The 17,772-nt window shown below is 43.5% G+C and overlaps 1 protein-coding gene across 1 annotated transcript in view; it reads right to left on the bottom strand.

The window, feature by feature from the left end:
* Positions 1-10,453: 10,453 nt before the first annotated feature.
* AFG1L (AFG1 like ATPase) overlaps positions 10,454-17,772 on the bottom strand; it is a 481,876-nt gene continuing 474,557 nt past the window's right edge. The window contains exon 13 of the mRNA XM_069235452.1: positions 10,454-12,392. Coding sequence (XP_069091553.1) covers positions 12,264-12,392 — 129 coding nt within the window. The 3' untranslated portion in view covers positions 10,454-12,263. The remainder of the gene's footprint in view (positions 12,393-17,772) is intronic.

Genomic DNA, 17,772 nt, shown 5'->3' with positions numbered 1-17,772 from the left:
TGAACATCTGTGCTTAACATGTACAAGGATATAGATGGAATATGTTAATTACCCTTTTTGTAGCATGTAGTAGATTCACATGCTATGCCTACTCCTGCCATCTAGTGTTGAACTTGGCTGTATGAACATTGTTTTTCTTCAAAGATGTCTATTAAGTCACAAGATATAGTTACTCCTCCCTTAGTTAGGAATGATCATGGGCACCAGCTTTGTTGGGCTGTTTTTTCTGCACAGTGGGTGAGCGTTAAATAGGATAGTGTGTTGACCATGCAAGAAGTTATATACAAAGAGTTTAAGTGAAACAATGTACATCTGCAACACCCAAAGGCTTCTGGGAAGGTGGGTGAGCGCATTTTGATCCACAGCACTACACAATACAGACAGATGCTTACAGGGTCAGTAACATTCTTTTGGTGGCATTGTTGGCTGTAGATACATATGCTCTGCATAGACTGTAAAGTCATACTTCACTAAGCTGTGGTTAGCCAGTGGATATTGCAGAAGATTTAAACAGAGTCCGTAGAATAGTTTGCTTGTTGGTGTGCTAGGGCACTGGAGTAGTGCTTGGTAAATGTGTATGGAGCAGACAATGTAGCTTCCTTACAAATATCAGCTAAGGGGATATTTCCAAGGAAAGGCACAGTAGCTCCTTTTTTCCTGAGTGGAATGAGGCCTGAGCAAGGCAGGCATAGTTCTTTTATCCTTAATGCAGAAGATTTAGATACATTTGACAATCCATCTGGCTAAGCCAGCTTTCAATAGTGTGTGCCCTTATGAGGTTTGGCAAAACAACAAAAAGTTGCTGAGTTTCGTGAAAGGGCTGGCTCCTATCGATGTAATACATAAGGGCATGCTTGACATCAAGAGTATTAAGGGCCCTCTCTGCCACATAGTCTGGCTAAGAGGAAATAAAAGCAAGGGAGCTCAATGGTCTGGTTGACATGGATTGAGGATACCACCTTGGGAAGAAATTGTGGGTTGGTTCCGAGGATAATTTGGCTGCTATGAACTTGAAAGAAAGGCTCTTCCAGGGGGAGAGCCTGCAATTCACTCATGAGTATTAAGGATTTGATAGTGACAAGGAAAGCAACCTTCCAGGAAAGGAATTGTAAAGGGCACAAATGTAGGGGTGCACCAGAGGGGCAGATGAGTCTTGTAGGCACCCTGAGTGAACTAACCCATTTGAGTCCTTCCATTAAAGCTTTGATGACAATTTCTAATAAGGAAGAGTGTTCCCTGTTCTGCAAGTAGGCTGTAATAGCAGCTAAGTGAAGCTGTATGGACATGTAAGCTAGACCGGATTTATGTAAATGAAGAAGGTAGTAGATTGCATCCTGAACCGCATGCTTAAGCTGGTCTATGTGCTTAGGACTTCAGTAATGGACAAAACCTTTCCACTTGGCAGCATAACAAGCTCACTTAGTGGGTCTGTGTGATTCTCTGAGGACAGCCATGCACTTTTGAAGGTGGGTAACATAGCTGACTTCTATGACCTCAGGGGCCAAATTGCTAGATCAAGTTGCCTGTGGTTGGGGTGCCTGATTGTGCCTTAGTTCTGCATGTGAAGGTCGGGCCTATTGGGGAGGTTCTTGTGGGGAACCACTAACCTCTCCAGAAGGGCCAAGAACCATGATTGTCTGGCCCACGAAGGAGTCAACAGATAAGGCGAGTGAGGGAGGTTTGTTGAAGTTTCCGGACCACGTACAGAAGGAATGGGAGAGGAGGAAAAGCACAAAGGTGCCTGGCCAATTTGTTTATAGAGAATTGCCCACGGACTGTGGGTGTACAAACCAGGAGGCAAAATGCTAGCATTTTGCGATTTGGGTGGTGGCAAAGAAGTCGCTCTTGGGAACCCACCAAATGACTGAAGTAGGGGAGCAGGACTTAAGAGCTGAGTTCCCACTCACGGACTTATTGCTGCATCCTGTTGAGCAGGTCAGCAAAATTGAATTGTTGTCCACTGCTGGAATGTACTCTGCCAGGTGGGGTATACCATGGTGAAGTACCCAATGCCAAATGCTTTGTGCAAGCATTGACAGTTGTGGCGAGTGTGTGCCACCTTGCTTTTGGAGATAATACATGGAGGCCGGGTTGTCTGTTTTTATCAAGACTACTTTGTGCTGAACCTGGTGAAAGAAAGCGTTGAGTGCTTGCTAGATGGCCAGGAGTTTGAGGTAATTGATGTAGAGGACACTGTGCTAAGGCAACCACATGCCCTGAACAGTCAGCTGCTGAAGATGTGCTCGATGAGTCCATGTTAATGGACACTTGCAGAACGAGGTCTATGAAGGGCCGACCCTGCACAGCTCTTAGAAATAACTGGATCTTAAGGGGCTGAAGGTGGGACTTGATGATATTTATAGTGAAACCCTAATTGTGGAGGAGGTATATGGTGGCTTGAGTGTGTGTGGGACACTACTGTTTGCTTGCACTCTTTATCAGCCAATCCAATATATGAATGCTGCTCTCTCGGAGATGAGAGGCCACCACAGCGAGTCATTTTGTAAATACTCTGGGATGAATGGTGACCCTGAATGCCAATATTTTGAACTGATAATGCGGACCACTTACCATGGAATATAGGCAGCGTCAATGAGCAGGGTGGATGGGTATGTGGATGTAGGCATCCTTCAGATCAAGAGGAGTCATGAAGTCGCTATACTGCAGCAGAGGAATGACATCCTACAGAGTGACTGTGAGGAAATGATCTGAGATGATGTACTAGTTGATGGGCCTCAAAGTAAATATGGACCATAGAGACCCATCCTTTTTAAGGATTAGAAAGTATAGTGAGTAGACCCTTTGCAGTGATGCTGCAGTGGCGTTGGTTTTATTGTCCCTTTGAGAATAAGTGCCTGAACCACTTCCTGAAGAAGTTGCTGGTGTTCGGTGGACAGCGTTATAAGGGATGGAAAGTTTGGTGAGGTTGCAATGAGCTCCAAGCACTAGCCATGCTCTATGATGGAGAGAATCCCTTTGTCGGAGGTGACCTCTTCCTCATGAGGAAGAAATCTCTGCAGCCACTCCCCAACCCCCAGACAGGTGTAGAGCAATTGGGGGAGAGTAGAAGGGAGTCACTGCTTGGAGAAAGCAGTTTCTATTACCAAGCCGCCTATGCCACTATCTTTGGTGTGGTTACCTCCTGAGGCCCCTCTAGAATAACCCCATTTTGACTGCCAGTGGTATTGCTGTTGCTACCTATGGTAGGAGGCAGGAGAGTCTGGGGAATGGTCCTAATGCCTCCCCTGTACAGTGATTTCCAAAAGGACCTCCTGGGAGTGAATCTCTAAAGAGCACCCATACCCTTGGCTGTGACCATGTCTTTCTTAAGCTTTTCGAGCATCTGGTCTACCTCCGGTCCAGAAAGGTGTTCATCATCCAATGGCAGATTCAGCAGATACTGCTGTACTTTTGGCTTAATTCCAGAGACACCTGACCAGGATGCTGATATTAACTCCCTTGGCTGTGGTGTCAGCTGTGTCTGGAGAGAAGCAGATGGCAGCATTTGAGATTATCCTGCCCTCCGTAACCAGCTCTTGTCCAAGCTTCCTATACTCATTTGAAAAGTTCCTCTAGCTCATCCCAATTTGCACTGTTGTATCGGGAGAGCAGGCCAACTGAGTTGGCAATCCTCAAGTGTGTGCCAAACTGTAATGCCACCTTCTTGCCTGCTGCCTCAGTCTTTATGCTCTCCTTAGCAAGAGGTCGAATATCCCCTGTACCCTGGGTGTTGGCACATTTCTTCATGACGTGGACCACAAGTGAATCTTAAGTAATGTGGTTGTGAATGTAGGGATGGTCTTTAGGTGAGGGTTTGCATTTTATTGTCAACCCTAGGTGAGATGACTTGAGCCTCAACTATTTCTTTGAATGTCTCAGGCACAGCCTTAAACATCCTTTTCTGGATTGGGGGGGAAGGGGGTGATGGGGGTGGGGGACTGAAATGTGAGTTGGGTCAGTGAGAGTGTTTTGACCAGGAAGCCCTGGACGACTTGCATATCTACTTTATGAAAAGTAGTTGCCTTATGTATGACATCATGGTATGAGGTAGTGTCATGGGTGGGAAAAGGTTTCACTGGGTACAGATCAGTGTCTGTGTCACCTAGGGGGATCAACATCAGAGTCGTTCTACATGGCATCTCTTGGCTGAGGATGTTATGTTATATTATAAGGAACTTCTAAAACACAAGTTCACTGAGAGGTTTCCTGGAGCTGAGAGCTCTAGCAGCTAAACAAACATGCTTTTAGTCATAGGCTTGTCTGAAAAGCCATGTTTTTAGCAAGATTCTGAATTGCTCATAAGCGGTAGCTGCTCTATTGTTGTCGGGAAAAGAGTTCCAAGAGCCCATGGCCAGTACAGCAAACCTGATAACCCCCAGCTTTTTCCTATTGTATTTGGGGACCTCTAGAAGATTGAGGTAAGCCAATCTGAGATTGCGCCTGCGAGCATAATTCCGTACTTTGGAGGCTATAAAGGTGGGGCTTGTGTTCTGATGTATTTTAAAGATCACGCATCCCGTTTTAAAAAGAGATCTTTGAGCAACTGGAAGCCAGTGCAATTTCTTTAGCAGTGACCCAGGAAGCACTTTAGGGAGCTGGATACAGTGGGCTGCCGTCCCCATAGAATGAGTGCAGTGAACCCTCTGCTGAAGCTGGAGGAGGTGGAACATACAGTGGGGGAGGTAGTGGTGAACAAGGAGAGGAAGCAGGAAGAGCAGGAGGCCGGGGAGGGAGGGGGGCTAGTGCCTCAGCCCTTATGTCCCCTGTGTTTTGGAGGATGTGGGGTTTCCAAGACAATTTGCTCCTCAAGAGATAACTTCATGAAGGTTCTCCCAGTTTGATGAAGATTCTCCCAGTTTGATGAAGATTCTCCCAGTTTGCAGGTGGATGAAGAGATGCTTTTGGCGAGCAGCCAACTCCGTCTGAATGCATTTGAGAATAGTTTGATCCGAGTCAATGGAGCTTTCGGTGCAGAGTGAGTCTTCAGTGTCAATGGGGCTTTCAGCATAGGCTCCTTTGGTGCAGATGTTGACTTTAATGCCCATGTCTGCTTCAGTGATTGGGTCGATGAGCCCGCCAGCTGCAAGAGGTGCTTTGGTTTATTTGGGGTTTTTGTGGCTAAAGAGGGAAGCGTTGTCAGTTCCGAAGAAGTCTGCAGGTGCAGACTTCTTTGTCCGAAGGAATTGGTGACCCAGGAAGGTGGTTTTGAGCCTCTGGGCTCATCGTCCAAACCCCTCTGGTTCATTAGTCTGCCTGTCCATGGGGCCGCTTGGCAGTCGTGGGTTGTGAGTAGGTGGCAGTCATACTCACGGTCAAAGTTTTAAGGGACTGTTGAACATCAGGCTCCTAGTCTGTTCTCCCTTGGATTTGGAGGGTTAGCTCACCTCCAAACTGGACTGGATCAACTGGGCCTGTGAGGGGGCCGTTTCATCCTCCATCTCAATGTTGCGTTCCCCAAATGTGTCTGGAGTGTCCTCAGTCTCTTGTCTCTGCATTCTCTGATATGCCCACCTCCATTCGCCTCAGTATGGAAGGGCCTTCTTCGACCAGAAGGTGAGGCAGGCTTGGCACTTTGTCTCATCGTGCTTGGGGAGAGGAAGTGATTTCAGACTTGATGGTGGTCAGTCCAAGGGAATTTGGAATGCATTTCGGGCAGCTTTGGAAAGGGTTTTTTCCATCACTAACCTGGCATTCTTGCCAACGGGGCACCAGAGACTGACAGGCAGTAGGCCCTTACAGCCCTTATGCACTGACAGAAAGGCACAAAGGTGAGTATGAGTCTCAATGTTCTTCAAATGGCAAAGAAGCAGAATCCATTAAGTTTCTTCCATGACACAGGAGTCAAGTGGACCTAGAAGTTGGCGCTATTAGGCACCAGAGATGGAGTCTGATCGTACACGTCCAAACCCCACAGTGGAAATAAACAATCTAACGATGGAGCTGGTGTCCATGCGTATTGCCAATTAAGGAAATGTGTGACTACACCTTGTGGCTTGAAAGGTGCCAAAGAAAAACAAGTTACATACATCGAGCCCAACACAAGATGGCAGAAGTATACAGAGCATGTGAACCTACAGCCACACAAGCTACAAACACAGACATGGGCTATAATTCTGTTTTTCATGGACTACAATTCTGTCATGATATTTCTCACCGGGAGTTGAAAGTGGGGGGATTTGCAACCCTGGGGAACTATTTGTTACCTTTTGATAGATCCATACCCACTAAGGTTTTGCAGTCCAACTGTGAAAAATTGGGTTGTTGGGTGACTGGGGTGGGAGCCCTGGTCAAGCAGCAACCACAATTCTTGTCATGGTAAGGTACAAACCCCAAAATAACCTGTGATCACCCTCTGGTAGTTTAGGACACAGCAGTCAGACTTAACATGAGGGCAGTGTGTAAAGTACCTGTGCAACATTTCAAACAGTAGAATGGTGACAGCACCACACAAACAAGGATCCCACACCAGGTTAGAAAAATAGCACTTCATTTAAAATAAGAAGTCTGTTATGTTTCAGAGTCTTCAGATCAGGAGGCCAGCCTACTAGCCCTTGAAGTCACTCTGGGTTCTGGGTTGGAGAGATTCAGGTCCTTCTCACTCCCAAGCAAGAGTGCGGCAGGCACAGGTCAGCACAGCAGAGCAGGGGTCCAGCAACCAGCAGTCCTGCAGAGTGCCAGGCTTTTAGCAGCACAGCAGTCTTTATTCCTGGCAGAGTATTCACAACTCCAGAAGTGTTCTGAGTTGGTAGTGTCTGAGGTCCAGTGCTTATACCCAGTGGTGCCTTTGAAGTGAGGAGGCTTCAAATACATGCCTTTGAAGTGCACAGATGTCCTGTCCTTCCTGTCCTGGCTCCAGACTCACTGCAGGAGGTTATGCAGCCCTTTGTGTGTGCCTATTCAGGTGTAAGTGAGGCAGTGTCCATCTCTTACCTCCCATCCTGCCCAGAATGGCCCATCAAGTCCCACCTAAGTTTCCATTGTGTGTGGCTGTCTAGGAGGAATACACAAAGACCAGTTGTCACCCCACCCCATACATGTGATCAGAGACAGGCTGTAGGCACAAAATTGCAAAAAGTAAACAATTGCCAGCTTTCAGAACGTAGCATTTTCAGAACTGCAATTCAGTATCCGACTTTACTAAAAGTTGTGACTTTAAATTGTGATTCCAGAGACAAAAAGCTCGAAAAGTTCATCTTTCTAGATTGTGAATTACAGTTATAACATGTAATAAGGTAATCCCAATGTTAACCTATGGGAGAGATAGGCCTTGCAGTAGAGAAAAACAAATTTAAGAGTTTTTCACAACCAGGACATGTAAAACCTAAAAGTACATTTCCAACTTTTTTAAATACACTAAATCCCACCCTTGGGGCTGGCTACGGCCGACATTAGGGGTGACATATTTATTAAAAAGGAATGTTTGGGATTGGTAAAAGGTTTATTTTGCCAGGTCAACAAGGCAGTTTAAAACTGCACACACAGGCTTTGTAGTGGCAGGCCTGAGACAGGTTTAAAGGGCTACTTGAGTAGGTGGCACAATCAATGCTGCAGGCCCACTGGTAGCATTTAATTTACAGGCCCATGGCACATGTAGTGCACTCAACTTACAAAATATGTCAGTTTGGAAGAAGCTAATGTTACCATGTTTTAGGGAAAGAGCACAAGCACTTTACTACTGGTTAGCAGTGGTAACGTGTGCAGAATCCTAAGGCCAGCAAAAACAAAGTCAACAAAAACAGGAGGTCTAAAGGCAAAAAGTTAAAGGAAACCACAAAAAAGATGCCAAGTTTAACATTTAAACTAAACACCTATGTATGTTACCTTGTGACAGATTCATAAGTCTTAGACATACCACTTAGTTTCTGAAACCTGCATAACACACAGGATGCTCAAATGATGCTAAAAGGTGGGTCCCTTAGTCTAACTCTCAGATTTTCATATTAAATAAGGAATTACATATGGAAGTTTTATTATGATGCCACAGTTCCAAACTGGTGGGTCATTTGGTACTGTGCAACACAGTCATTCTGTTGTTATGAATTCACTCGGGACACATTGCAGAATTTCCATACATTTCTCAAAAAATTTGATTTGCTCTAAATTAACAAAAATAGAGAAATTCGGTTAGACCCTGGGACTCTATGTGAAATGTCACAAACTAAAAATATCAAAAACCATTCTGGAACCTAATCTCAAACGGTTTAGTTGATAAGAACCCCTATAAAGTCACTGGTTGCTATAGCTTACTATTGTTAGTTTTGGGACTCCGAATAGTGCAGTTTCTGTGCCCAAGATCACCAGTTCAACTGCAGTTAATATTACAAACAACTGAGAAAGTGGTGTTGCCAGTTTACAAAAGCAGAGACTGGGTGATTGCATATCGCCTGCCGAATACTTTCCTGAAGTAAGCCTGGAATGCATTAGTTTTGGTCCTTACATGTAAGGAAAGCAATAGCAGAAACCCAACACATTATGCCCATGTTAAGATTGTCGGACATAATGTTAACAAAGATTTGCCTTGACAAACTATATGTGTGGATAGATGTGAAGGATTTATTTATTTCCACACAGCATATAAACAAAGCACTATGAAGAAGCACTCATGCATACTGACAGTGAGGTTCTTAGAGAGGCAGTGAACCCATTGCATCTAAATTTGTCTACATTTCTAAGGCATTTGACTTCACCAATCGTACACCCCTTTACAGATTGCTTCAGAATCAGTGTTTTAGGGTTATTCTATCGGATAGAGCAAGCTATCTGGTTGCGAAAAAACTATTGTTAAGTTAGAGTGAGCTTATAACCCACAGACTGCATACCACTGGTTGTTTTTTACTGTCACTCTTATTTGCTTGCTTGTTATCTGATAGCTTTCCTTGTCCCATCCCCATCTTGCGTTTGTCCCTCTCTTGCAGCATTAGCCTCTTTATCGTCCTTTTGCTTGCCAGACTTGTAGACTTCCACTGCTCACTTTTGGGAAACTTTTTTTCTCAGTTAAGCACCGACAGTGTGTGTGTTTCCCAGCTCCATCCCTTGTGTACTTTTCCACTACCATACCCCTGCCCTCGTGCTCCATGTTGCTTTCTGCCTAGTCCATCCCCCAACAGTGTTACTCTCTCCACCTTGCCATGCATGCTGTATTGATCTCTCCCTGATTTGCTTCTCCCCTGTGCAAATAGCTCCACTCCATGTTTTTCTCTCACTTGCCCCCTCCCCCCAGAAAACATACACATATTGATAGAAAGTACTGTCTGTTGTTTTTTTTGTAGAACAACGCACCATGTCTCAATGAACTATTCGGGGCATTTGCTTTTCAACAGTGATACTGACAGAAGTTACAAGTGGATCTGCAAAAATCACGGACAAGGCAAGGATTCACTTTTGAATACACAGAGCTATTTTGTTTGCTCCCTTGAGTGCTTTGTCTCCTACAAACTCCCCCTCTTCTGTATGCTTCACCCCACAACCTACCCCTAGTCCCATATGATCCATGTTGCTCTCAATACTGTGTGCTTCTCCCAGAGCTTGGTGTTGCGCTCTCTCTCTCATGAGCTTTCCGCTACACAAATGCCCCAACCCCCACCCCCAAAAAGCTTTGGAATAGCTAACAGCCCCCAAAGGAGCAATATACTGGATTTGCCAATGCTTATTAATTGGGAGAGGGTCTAGGCAGGAGAACCACCTCAATGAGATATAAAATCACAAAACATACATCTGACTGCCTCAGGAATATTAGAAAAAAACAGGAGGCTGAGCTCACTTAAATGCAATATTTGGAGTGGTGCCTTCAACAGGAAGTGGCGACCCAAGCTAGTCTCAGACTAATTCAACTAATGAAACTTCATTAGGCATGTTATAAAAGAATTAGGCGCCATTTGACTGGATGGATCCCTGATAAGACTTGTCACAAGTATGGTGAGGGAGGGGCTCCTTTGTACATCACATTTTGGAAAAAGGCCAGATGCAGCAGGTCTTGATCAAAAATAGAAACCAATCACAGGTGTTTGTCCTCAGAAAGGATTGTCCAGAGGGTACAGAGCTGCCCTTGTAAATTTGTCAAAACCTGGAGACTCTAGCTGACACTATGGTTTGGAGGAATTATAGGCTTCCCGCAGATTTACAGTCACTATCGGACATTAACTGGTTTGGGCTAGCTAAATCTCGCCCTTAAAGCAAAATACATTCACTGTGTATTCTTTTGACTGCTGTGGATCAATTCTCTTGGCCTCAACCCAATCGCTCACTTCCACCAAAAATGCTAAATGCGGTTACAAGAAGCGCATTTCATAAAAGAGCTCTCGAAACTGTCTCTCTACAGTTAAGTAAAAAAAAAAAAAGCTTAATGTCACTAGGGTGGCTCCCACCATTGTGCCCTTTACCGTGAATATCAGGAAGCCCTGGTGTGTCATCTGAAAATCAAAACCTACAGAAGAAATTCACTCGGACACATTCGGGCACTTACTCCTTTTTTAATTTGAATGAGATTTGTTTGCTCTATTGACAGGAAGTGCGGTCTGTTGTTTTTTTGTAGAACAAGGCACCATGTCCGAATGAATTATCCAGGGCATTTGTTTTTTAGCAGTGATATTGACAGCAGTTATAAGTGGATTTGCAAAAACCACAGACACGGCAAGGATCGACTTTTGAATATGGATTACTGCAGTATTCATGTACATATCTTCGTATTTTATAGAGTCAATATTTGCTAATGTTAGCCAATTAGGGCATATATTTAACCACTATAAACAATAATTATAATCAATACACATTTGTAGCCCCAAAACAAATATTTCCATTGTTACTTAGGAAATACGCTTAATCCACCAACGACTTCAAGTAACACACTGGCAACTCTTTTCTAGATGTACTTTAAACAATTATACATGGAATACGGTCCTCTACAAACAACATCCATTTCCAGATACTGAATGCAAAAATCCTCCAGCAGAGACACTCCACTCCTCACCAGCCCCACCTGAATCCATGCTTCAGATTTTCAAGACCAGGAGAGTAGAAACTTTCCCAGAGGTTCTTCTCTACTCATGTTCCTAAAGTCCATGGACCTTCCCCTTCCTTGCCCATTAATGATTCAGTGGAGCAAGTCACAGTGTCTAACCTGCAAATATTTGGAAAAATCAATTCTCTTTACCAGATTCCACCCAATTCAAAGCCATTCAAAACCTCATGGGTGTTCACACTATGCAAGAACTAAAAGCATAATCCAGTCCCTGTACTGCTCGAATACTGGAGGGAGATAGAGAGAAAGAACGGGTGATTACTTGCCCATCCAGTCCAGCGCTGTTCACTCAATTAAAATGTTTTAAAAGGCACTGACTTAGAGCACATGCACATCATTGAATGCATCTGAGTCATAAAGGGAAATAAATCTGACATGCATTTTGTGGAGTACATTATACAATGAAACAACTGTTTAATGCATATGGGGGTACTAGAGTAGCTTGTAGACATGTTGTAGTGTTCTTTATTGACCCTGGCTACAGTTCTGTTCTCTACAATGCAGACACTCTACATGAATAAGCGCTGTCCTTCTGTTCTTTATTTCGCATGTCCCGCTGACCTTCACGTAGTGTAATCAGTACCATACCATTACACAACAGGAGTCTCTGAAGAGTATACAAAGGAATACAGTACCCATTAACCGGTATAAACCCAAAACTCGTCCTGCACATGGAAGACAATAATCCATCTTGCTGGGATTTTACAAATTAACTGGATTCAATGGAATATGAAGTATGGAAGAACAATCTCTGCTCTGCCCAAACTGGAGTGAATGTGGCAGGCAATGACTGGCATTAACCTTAACTAAACAGAAACCAAAGGTTTAGCAAATACATGAAAAGCATGACGTCATGGGCATCACTGACTTCACCTCACTACATTCCTCGCCTCTTTATGAAGCCAGTAGACATTTGGTTTCCTTTGCAGTTCTTCAAAAGGCAGGCTTATTTTGTTCTGTTAAAACATATCTGGAAGACGGCCTTTGGCAGAAAAAACATAAAAATGTATCCAACAAGCCAAAAAAGCTGCATAGATATAAATATCTGAAAACAATATATTGTATCTTTAAAAAGTTGTCATAAAAATCCTGACGTGGAAGATGGTCCGGGAACAAGGTGCAGCAAGAATAAAAACCTGTAGTTCTGAAGAACAACACACTGTTCATAAATTTACAGTGGAAATGCTCCGCTCGTTTATAAATAGGATAAGTCCCAGAGAAAAGCGTGAAGATCTGGAATTTGTGGTTAATTCTGACTGCGGTCCCCATCCTTCCAATATTGTTCAGTTTGCATTTCCGTAAGCCTTGATAATGTTCTCTGAAAAGCAAAGACTTCTTCCTCTCCTGTAAACATGGAAAGCCCTTCGGATAAATCCTAGATTAGAAAAAAAAACAAAGTGTGGTAAAGATGCAGCTACTGAACACATGCTCATCATAATTTAATTTAGTTACGAACGTTGCACTTATGTATGAAATATTACAATAAAGAAATTCCGAGAAGTTATAAAGAAGCAGTTTAAAATTCAGAAAGGTAGGCGGGAGGGGGTTTAGTCTTACTAGATAAGTTTATTGGAGGTACCTATTGAATTGAGATCCTGTCATGGTGGTCTGCAATAGGACAGTATCAAGAGTGCACTGCATGAACGGGTACATACAGAACACTTACAAACTATGGAGCGGGGGATCATCATATCATGATGGGTAAGGAAAGAGGTGGGTGGATGGTGAGGGAGGATTAGAAGGTACCAGTCCACGGATGACACGAAGATGCTGAAGCGATATGTCTTTAGCTATTGCATGAAGGTAGTATGAGGTGAAAAGAGATTGATCCACAGCCTTGGAGAATAAAGGAGAGGGTGACCTTCAGTACGGGTTCATTGTGCCTCTTTTCTAGATTTCATGTTAAGTAAGGATGTAATTATGGGTTGTGTGGCTGCTGCTGGAAATGTGGATAGTGCTTGCTAAGTGATGAGGTTTGTCTTTGTGGATGGCACTGAAAGCACACATCAGACTTCGAAGTGGGTGCCTACGAGCAGAACAAGTCAGGTCACTTGTGTCAAGGTTGTGGGGCTCCATAAGGAACACTATTAGTGTTATCAGGGCATTATCCGTATTTATGTTTGAAAGATCAAGGGTTAGGATCATGAAGCAGATGATGTTTGGTGGGAAGAAAGGCTGGATTTTCGACAGTGGTTTGAGCCGTAATCAAAGGCAATCAGATTGAACTGGTTTTCGAATTCAGACGACTATGAAAAAACTGGCTAAGATCACCCTAGAAGACCAGGAGCCTGGAACAGGGAAAGGGATGGGGAGAGGCCTCCCAAAGTAAATGCTGTAACCTGGAGCTCTGGTTTAAGTGAGTTTGAAAACAAACTCTGCCTTAGTCGGGTTGAATCACATTGCAGACATGCTGCTCTGAAAGGGGCCCAGGCATGATCTGATGTGATGTAATTTGAGATCTTTATTTAGGTGTTGTTGAAAAAATGGATGAAAGGCAAACACCAGCTAGGTGGGCAGTAGACCAGTACTCATAAAAAGCTCCCAAGACATTACTACTCCTACAGACCTCTATAAGCTCCTGTAACAAAGAGGCCCTTATTCCATGGGCATTGGGTGCTATAAAAAAGTCCAAAAAACACAATTACTACCAGGTGCATAATTTTTTTTTATGTGGTCTTCCCTCCCCAACACAAGTTCTACATATCAGATAGATAATACTGTAACACTGCACATTTTCACTGGTACCAAGCAGCAAAACTTAGAATTGTACTATTCTGTAAGGTATTAACTGACAAAACCCATGCTGGGAACAACACAAGGTCAGTGTGAAATGTACACACAACTTATAATCTCAAATCGAGTGCAAAAACAAGTGTGTCAACTTCAACATAACTGCCCTCTGTAAGGAAGGCTTCAATCGAGTGGGAGATGCAGAAAGTCAGTTACTGTTTATACTCTGCTTCACAGCCAACCAGTTAGTAGCTTCAGAATGTCTCCAGGAGACTCCTTCACACCCTTAGTGAGAGGTGAGTGCTGGAGTTGAAAAATGACCTGGGATGTGTCCCTTTGCTCTTGTGCATGTAGAGGTGGTGATGGTGCAGAGCTGGGTGCAGTCTCTGTTCTCTGCTTCTAAGACAGTGGACAATAAGTACAGAATGTCACAGGGATTTTCCAAACGAAGACTGACTCTAATCCGTTGTGAGGTATAGGAGTGTTCCATCCTTCACAAAGGAAGAGGAGTAAAGGGTGGGGTGACATTGTTATGCATGGTTTATGTTGGTCAATACTGTGGCACTTATTAGGTGAGAAGATGCAATGCCTTCCAGACACAGTGTCGGTCGCGCCAGAGGCCCGGTGGTGAAGGAGGTGCAGTGTTCTGCCTTGTGCCCCCTGGAATCTACTGTCATCCTCTCTCTGGCAAAGGGGCAAGCTGCTTCTCTGCTACTTTGGTTTGGGGGTGCTCCTTTAAGTGGGGGCCGAGAAAAAGGAGGGGTCAACAAAGTTGTGTTTCCCAAGTTAATTCCCAAAAGACCTTTAGACATGCCTACACGCACTCACAAATCCACTCAGACCCTCGTGCACCCACTCACAGACCCAGTCAGACACTGATGCATCCACACAGACTCACTGAGACACTCACACACCCCCTCACAGACCACTCAGAACCTCATGCACCGCTCTCACAGACCTACTCACACTGACACACCCACTAAGACACTGATGCACGCACTCGCACACTCAGAGAATCTCACAGCCACTCCCATCCCAGATAACCCTCTTACACCTATTCTCACAACCAGAGAGATAGGCTGCGGCCAACTGCCTTAAGCCATGCACAGCGGTGGTTGGATTAAAGTATAGTAATTAAAATTACTATACGTTATAAATACCATAGAAATTCACTGAAAAAACAAAAGGTTACAGGGACTTTATAGTTAGGTCCCGAAATTACTTCCACAAAACCAGAGAAATGAGCTAACTATAAATTGTGTCCCTGTAATGCACTGCTTATGACATCACATATCACATCACTCATGACATTGTCAGTGACATTACTGATGATGTAATCTGCAGAACCACTCACACACCCAATCATACGCTTACACAAACTCACATAGATCACCACACATGCAAATACTAAAACACTCACTGACAGAGCAATACAGCTACTGCCACACACCTATTCACTCACACAAACCTAACTTACCCACTCACTCATGATTACATAACTATGCTATTACCACACTCATATAACCATTCACACACCCATGCACAGCCTAATACACCACTGATGCACCCACTCGCTCACACATACAAGCTTCACAAATCTACTATAAAATACAAATAATAACAAACACATGCACTTACTTACACATTCAACATAAACACACCCATGAACTTGACCATAGTTACACAACCACTTACCCACCAATACAAAGACTTACACACCCCAATCAATCACAACAACTGCTACTCCCAGTCACCAATACATGCAGGCACTCACTCACCCACATACCCATATAGCCACTCATACTCCCACTTTTGTACAAATTTACTCACACATCCACTCACTCTCACAATGACTCACTCATGCAGCACTCACATATGGGTACAACAACTCAAAGATAAAATCAGTCACCGATACACTCACTCAGTGGGTGATTACCCACTAACTGACTAATAAAGACACTATTACGGCTACTCAGTCCCCAATTAAACCTCTCACACACATACATAATTACCCATACAGTTACTAACAGATCCTGTTTCTTACGTGTACACCTTCTCACACATAGAATTACTGTACCACACAAGAAGTAACAGAACCACTTACCTGTGGATACAGCCACTTATAAAGGCATTCACTGATCCATGTTCTCAATAACAGAGACAGTTACACATTAACACAGTTGCTAAAGCATACAGGCAGTACTTTATACAAGCTCACCCATTCTCACACACACTCACAACCCATTCTCTCAGCTAAACAGCTACTCAGACACTCACTCGTTGTACCAATACAGACTATCACACAGCCACTTCCTCGTATATACACCTACTAACGCATCCATTTACGGTTTCTTACAGAAACTAACTCAACCACTAAGTCACCAATACAAGCACTCACACCTTCTGTCATCCATACATATAACCACTTACAGATGACGTCATCAGTGATGTCATTTGAGATGTCATCAGTGAGGTCACTGTCATGAGTGATGTAATTTGTGATGTCATACGCAGTGTATTACAGGGGCGCAAGTTATATTTAGCTCAGGTAAATATAGCTGCTGAATTTCTCTGGTTTTGTGGGAGTAAATTCAGGAACTAACTATAACGTCCCTGTAACCCATGTTTTAAACTTTTCTGACAAGGCATGTGATCTTCCACTACTCAGATTCAGTGAAATTCATTCCAGGTTTGGTGGTCAAGATAGAAAACACACTAACCTCTCTTCTAGTCTTTTCTTGATGACTATCATCAGGTACTGTTATGATGATCAATGTGACTTGCTGGTATAGTTTAATGAATCCCCGGTGTACTTCAATAATACAGTTGGGGGGCCAGAGAGACTTGTGTGGCCATTTCGGCAATATAGATCACGCCAGTGCACATTCTGTATCCGCCAAGGGCAAGTGTGATTTTGCACCTGCCCTGAGCACAGCACCTTTTTGCATATTATATTGCACTGTCCTTGTCTGCAACACTTCAAATAATAGTGTTCCTGATCTCTTGGGACAAGCATAACTCAGAAGGTCCTACCACCATAAGCTCAGCGTTTTAGTTGAGGGTAGTTGCGGAACTGAACGTGAGAGGCCATCACCTCAGTATCATTAAAATAGGGTTAGCAAGAGATACAGACGACTTTCAACAGCCTGGCCCAGAATGCAGGTGCCCCATAGCAGGGGAAAAGGGTGAAAGTAACATGGTGGGTGGATGAGTTTGACACAGAAACAGGGAGCAAAATATTAACAGCCACAAGAAGGCCATAGGTGATGAGAAAAGTCAGTGAACAAATAAAGTGATAATGTAAGTAATCATCTCTGCTGTGAAGAACAGGGTGAGACAAAACTGAATTCCAGGCGAAATAAAACCGGAAATTATTTTAGGATGAGGATTTATTGCCATTAAATTGTGCAAGAATATATTTTCACCAGCAAAGCAGTGCAATGGATAATTGAGTCGAAAGAAGTCAATGAAGAGGACTGTGGAGTGGTGCGATTTAAGTGCCCAATGTGGATTAAAAGGTATAAACTTGACAGTAAGTTATAATTATTGAGCGTAACATACTCCGTGTCTGCAATGTCTTATTGTAGTAAATCACTTGTGGCTGGAAAGCTCAGATTACCTTTTCGGAATTGATACTTAGAAGACGCACATTCAGCAAGTGGCAGTTGTTTAATATATTGACCCTTCTTATCATCATTTACATTTCTGTGCATATAGAGTCAAGTGAGGAAAAAAAAAAAAGTAAAATCCTTGGCATTTTTTGATCCTTTGCTGCTGAGTAGTAGAATTAAAGTTGCAGTGAAGGCGAACAACAGGACAGAACTCTTGCTAGGTGAACACGAGAATTTCTACTGTTGCCCAAAGGAACATATACATTTGGAGCCACCTTAGTAGCCAGATAATGGAATTGGCGAGAATAGGTGTTTTATTGTATAGTGGATGGACAAAAGGCTGATTTATCATTTTCGTTCGCGTTTGGAACATAGGCATTTACTTTGATTCCCTTTGCGGATTAGAAAGACCAC

Source organism: Pleurodeles waltl, chromosome 5 (assembly GCF_031143425.1).
Source record: "Pleurodeles waltl isolate 20211129_DDA chromosome 5, aPleWal1.hap1.20221129, whole genome shotgun sequence".
Lineage (NCBI taxonomy): Eukaryota > Metazoa > Chordata > Amphibia > Caudata > Salamandridae > Pleurodeles > Pleurodeles waltl.
Note: the sequence above shows the minus strand (reverse complement) of the source record. Positions and strands in the feature narration are given on the sequence as shown.